This window comes from Musca vetustissima, unplaced genomic scaffold (assembly GCF_032173495.1).
Source record: "Musca vetustissima isolate MV318-11 ecotype Yass unplaced genomic scaffold, APGP_CSIRO_Mvet_v1 utg11295, whole genome shotgun sequence".
In the NCBI taxonomy this organism is placed as follows: domain Eukaryota; kingdom Metazoa; phylum Arthropoda; class Insecta; order Diptera; family Muscidae; genus Musca; species Musca vetustissima.
The window spans coordinates 56,685-62,699 of NW_026884209.1; the positions used below are offsets into that span (position 1 = coordinate 56,685).

The following is a 6,015-nucleotide window of genomic DNA, read 5'->3' on the forward strand; positions in this document are numbered from 1 at the left end:
AGTCTTATTTCTATAGGACAGCCGTTGAAGATCTTCTGTCCGTGGAAGATCTGCTAAAGATATTCTATCCATAGAAAGCCTGTTCAAGGTATATTTTAGATAGGGTGGAGGCTTTTTTGAAGTCCAAGAAGTCTCTTTCTCCAAAGGAGACCTGCAAAATGTCCCATTTTCATAGAAAGACAATCTATCCATTAAAACCTTTTTGAAGTTCTTCTGTTCATCATCAGAAAACCATCTCTAAGTTTTTTTTCATAGAGGCATACTGAAGACCTTATTTTTATCATTGACAAGCTGTTCGAAGGCTTTATGATCATAAAAAAACTCTAGAAGGCCTTCTGTTCCTATGGAACCATGTGATATATTTTGTCATCATAGAGGACCCTCTGAGAATCTTGTCATCATAGAAGACCTTTTGAAGGTCTTATGTCCATAAAAAATACTTCAGAAGGCTACCTGTAGAAGACCTTTTGTTCTTATGGAACTATCTCAACATTTTTTTGTTCATAGAGAAGTTTCCGACTTTTAAAGGTCTTATGTCCATAAAAATCCTCCAAAAGACCTTCTGTTCCTATGGAAATCTTTTCATCGTATAGGACCTTTTTGGGGTCTCATGTCCATAAAAAAACGTCAAAAAGGCCTTCTGTCCCTAAGGAACCATATCATAGAAGACCTATTGAAGATCTTTTTTATCATAGACGACTTTTGAACCTATGGAACCATCTGAGGACCTTCTGAAGATCTGTTCTGAACCGTTTTTTTTTTTTTTTTTTTTTTTTTGTTCATAGATGACCTTCTGAAGGTCTTATCATCAAAGATAATTTTTTGAAAGTCTTATGTCCATAAAAAATACTTCAGAAGGCTTTTGGTACCTTTGGAAACTGCTGAAGGTGCAATATGTCCAAAGAAGACCTACGGAATAACTTCATGTCCTGCATGTGTAGAGGGTCCACTATCAATCCTCTGACCATATAAAGTCCTTTGTAGGCCTTCTAACCCCACAAGACCTTGAATAGGAGATCCGCTGAAGATCCTCTGTCCCTGGAAGACCTTTTAAAACTTGTCTTTCCATGGCACACCTGTAGAAGGTCATCTGTCTAAGGAAGATTTCCAGAAGGCTTTCTGTCCATAGAAAACCTGCTGAAGGTCTTCTAACCATGGAAGACATGTTAAAAGTCCTGCTGAAGGCCCTTTTCTATATATGGAAGATCCGCTGAATATTTTCTCTTTCTAAATTTATGATCTTCTTCAGGGAAGTTTTCTGCAATCGAAATATTGGAAGGTCTTTGTTTGAGGAGGGTGCATTTAGACTCTCCTGCCGATATAACATCGTCTGAAGGTCTTCCATGAACGTCTTCTATTCATACAAGACCTTGTGAAGGCCTCCTAGAAGATTTGCTAAATAGTTTCTATTTATTGCAGACCTGTAGAAGTCCATCTGTCTAAAGAAGACATCTTCAAGGCATTCTGTCTATAGCAAAGCAGTTGAATGTCTTCTGTCCAGGTAAGATACGCTTAACGACCTATTGACAAAACCTTCTGAAGACCTTCTTGTATAGAAGATCCGCTGAATTGTATTTTATCGCTAGAAGACCTGGTAAAGATATCCTGAAGGTGTTCTGTTCATAGATAATCTGTTGAATGTTTTTTGCACATGGTCCCTATTATGGAAGGTCCCTAAAATATTCTTTAAAAAATCTACGCCTTGTGGAAGGTCCCTAAAATATTCTTTAAAAAATCTACGCCTTGTGGAAGGTCCCTAAAATATTCTTTAAAAAATCTACGCCTTGTGGAAGGTCCCTAAAATATTCTTTAAAAAATCTACGCCTTGTGGAAGGTCCCCAAAAAAATATTCTTTAAAAAATCTACGCCTTGTGGAAGGTCCCCAAAAAAATATGCTTTAAAAAATCTACGCCTTGTGGAAGGTCCCTAAAATATTCTTTAAAAAATCTACGCCTTGTGGAAGGTCCCTAAAATATTCTTTAAAAAATCTACGCCTTGTGGAAGGTCCCTAAAATATTCTTTAAAAAATCTACGCCTTGTGGAAGGTCCCTAAAATATTCTTTAAAAAATCTACGCCTTTTGGAAGGTCCCTAAAATAGTCTTTAAAAAATCTACGCCTTTTGGAAGGTCCCTAAAATATTCTTTAAAAAATCTACGCCTTTTGGAAGGTCCCTAAAATATTCTTTAAAAAATCTACGCCTTTTGGAAGGTCCCTAAAATAAAAAATCTACGCCTTGTGGAAGGTCCCTAAAATATTCTTTAAAAAATCTACGCCTTGTGGAAGGTCCCTAAAATATTCTTTAAAAAATCTACGCCTTGTGTTAGGCAGGACCCTGAAAACATATTCTCTAAAAAGTACACGTCTTGTGTTATGCAGGACCCTCAGAAAAATCTTTAAAATTCAAGGTAGGTTCCTGAAAAAATATACTTTGAAAAATGTAATCCAAGAGGTGCCTCTGAAAAAATATTCTTTGAAAAATCTACGCTCGGCAAAAAATTGTTTCAAAAAATTGCGCCTAGAGGTAGCCCCAAAAAATTATTCTTGGAAAAATCTACGCCAAGAGATAGTTCCCAAAAATATACTTTAAAGAATCTGTGCCTTGTGGTAGCTCCGAAAAAATACGCTTTAAAAATCTACGCCGAGTTGTGGCCCAGAAAAACAATCTTCTTCAAAAATCGAAAATCTTAGAAAAATCTATTCCTACCCAAAAAATATTCTTAAAAAATCTACGCATAGAGGTAGCTTCTAAAAATAGGCTTAGAAATATCTTCGCCTAAAGCTAGCTCCTACAAATCCTCCACGCCTTGTGATAGGTCCTTGAGAAAAAAAAAAACACTTTAAAAATTCCCGAAAAATATTTTTTAAAAAATTTACGCTCCGAAAAATATTCTCCAAAATGTTTTCACAATAAGTGCAGGTCCCGAAACAAGCCAATTCTGATTTTAAAATTTTAACAGTTCTCTATTATTTTTTTTTTTTTTTTTTTTTATTTATAAACAATTTTCAAAATCTCCTGTCAAAACATGCCAATTACCGAAGAATTTCATAAGCTCGCCCATGCGAAGCATCGCAAACGTGTCGCCGAGGCAAAGGCCATTGTGGACCATAAGTCACCCATTCTACACGTTGGCAATTTTTCAAGATTTTCTAAATTAAAAGACGATGTGATGACATTTGTTGAGCGGAATAAGGCAAATGCTGAACTATTGGTTCGTATGAATGAGATTTTTCGTACCCGCGGTGTGACGGATTCATTTCGTGTCAAAGAAACGGCATTAGCTGCCACGAATTTGCCAATACGTTTGAAGGAGTTGCATAAAATCGAAATGGAAAATATGAAAATGGGTAAAAGGATTTTATGTACTACAAAGGAGCTGGACACATGGCAGGATGCAGCGAAATTAAGGAAATCGAAGACCGCCAAAAGTCATCATGGGAAATTCCTCGTTCCCTATGGCATTTTAAAGAAATATTCTCAATTGAAACTGCCACAAGATCACAAGGAACTGAAAGTGGTTTTAAGACCCAAGGTGTGGTTCGATTTGGAAGTGAAGAACATTCGCCCCCTGGGACGCATTGTCCTGCAGCTCTATACCGAAGCTGCTCCCGGTGTGGTTTTGGAATTTATAAAGTTGTGTAGTAGCGGGGTCGATAATCAACGTTTGTCTTTTGTTCGCCTTTTCCCTTCCTTGTGGTTGGAGGGTAATTTGCGGTTGCCGGATAAAACTTTAATATCCCGCCCATTGGAATATGATAAGCGGGCCATGGATCATGGCAAATATGCTGGCATTCTTTCGTTCTCTTTGGACCATTTGAAATATCACAAGAGGGGCTTATTTTATTTTTCCATCAGTTTTAAACCGCTTGTGGTGCTGAATGGTCGACGTATTGGTTTTGGTAGGGTGGTAGAGGGTTTGAAGGCCATGAAATCGATTGATGTTTATGGTACAAAAAATGGTAAACTAACTAAGGAAATTGTTGTCTCGCAATGCGGAATCGTTAAATAAATGGAAATATTTTACAGAGGAGATACTAGTTTTATTCTAAGAGAAAGAAGAGAGAACCAAGGCGTGGATTTTTTTAAGAATATTTTTTAAGGGCCCAATAGAAGCTCTTCAAAATGTTTTTCATGTATTGAAACCCACCAGAAACCCCACTGGTCATGATTAAACGAGAAACAAGCAGAGGTGTTTTTAGCTTATAACACATCTTTCTCGTATTCTACCAATAGTAGAACTATGTGAAATATTCTGAAGGTCATTTTTTACATAGAAGCCTCCAGATGGAATTCCGTACGACTTCGTTAACATATTCTCCTGAAGTACCAATTTCTTCAGTAGACCTCAAGACCCCTTTCTCTCTAGAATAACTTATGTAGTTTTATTTCTATATAAGAAATCCATGCCTTTTGTTGGACCATAAAAATATTCTTTAAGAAATCCATGCCTTTTGTTGGACCCTAAAATATTCTTTTAAAAAATCCAAGCCTTTTGCTATTACCCTAAAAATATTCTTTAAGAAATCCACGCCTTTTGCTAGGACCCTAAAAATATTCTTAAAAAAATCCACGGCTTTTGCTAGGACCCCAAAAATATTCTTTAAGAAATCCACGCCTCTTGCTAGGTCCCCTAAAAGTATTATTTAAAAAATCCACGCCTTTGGGTAGGCCCCTAAAAATATTCTTTAAGAAATCCACGCCTTTTAGAAGGTCCCTAAAAATATTCTTTAAAAAATCCACGCCAATAGAAGCTCTTCAAAATGTTTTTCATGTATTGAAACCCACCAGAAACCCCACTGGTCATGATTAAACGAGAAACAAGCAGAGGTGTTTTTAGCCTATAACACATCTTTCTCGTATTCTACCAATAGTAGAACTATGTGAAATATTCTGAAGGTCATTTTTTACATAGAAGCCTCCAGATGGAATTCCGTACGACTTCTTTAACATATTCTCCTGAAGTACCAATTTCTTCAGTATACCTCAAGACCCCTTTCTCTCTAGAATAACTTATGTAGTTTTATTTCTATAGAATACCTTCTGAGGTTCAGGCCTTTCCCCTTAATCAAGAATATCTTCTGAGGGTCAACTTTTTCGATAATACCTTTTGAAGGTCTCATTTCTCTGAAGATCTCCTTTCTCTAGAATACCTTTTGAAGGCATCCTTTCTGTTGATTACCTTTCTCTAGAAGACCTTTTGAAGGTCCCCTATTATCTAGAATATCTTCAGAGGGTCATTTGATGAACTAAAAGAAATCCACGCCTTTTGCTAGGACCCTAAAAATATTCTTTAAGAAATCCACGCCTTTTTGTAGGTCCCTAAAAATATTCTTTAAAAAATTCACGCCTTTTTGTAGGTCCCTAAAAATATTCTTTAAAAAATCCACGCCTTTTGGAAGGTCCCTAAAAATATTCTTTAAAAAATCCACGCCTTTTGGAAGGTCCCTAAAAATATTCTTTAAGAATTCCACGCCTTTTGGTAGGCCCCTAAAAATATTCTTTAAGAAATCCACACCTTTTGGAAGGTCCCTAAAAACATTCTTTAAAAAATCCACGCCCTTTTGTAGGTCCCTAAAAATATTCTTTAAAAAATCCACGCCTTTTGGAAGGTCCCTAAAAATATTCTTTAAAAAATCCACGCCTTTTGGAAGGTCCCTAAAAATATTCTTTAAAAAATCCACGCCTTTTGGTAGGTCCCTAAAAATATTCTTTAAAAAATCCACGCCTTTTGGTAGGTCCCTAAAAATATTCTTTAAAAAATCCACGCCTTTTGGTAGGTCCCTAAAAATATTCTTTAAAAAATCCACGCCTTTTGGTAGGTCCCTAAAAATATTCTTTAAAAAATCCACGCCTTTTGGTAGGTCCCTAAAAATATTCTTTAAAAAATCCACGCCTTTTGGTAGGTCCCTAAAAATATTCTTTAAAAAATCCACGCCTTTTGGTAGGTCCCTAAAAATATTCTTTACGAAATCCACGCCTTTTGCTAGGACCCTAAAAATATTCTTTAAGAAATCCA

At 36.2% G+C, this 6,015-nt stretch overlaps 1 protein-coding gene across 1 annotated transcript; it reads left to right on the top strand.

Annotated features, from left to right (window-relative positions):
* Positions 1 to 3,024: 3,024 nt before the first annotated feature.
* On the top strand, positions 3,025 to 4,008 carry LOC133331207 (peptidyl-prolyl cis-trans isomerase-like). The gene has a single exon (XM_061539609.1). It carries the CDS (start codon positions 3,025 to 3,027, stop codon positions 4,006 to 4,008), a length of 984 nt encoding a protein of 327 aa, XP_061395593.1.
* Positions 4,009 to 6,015: the final 2,007 nt, after the last annotated feature.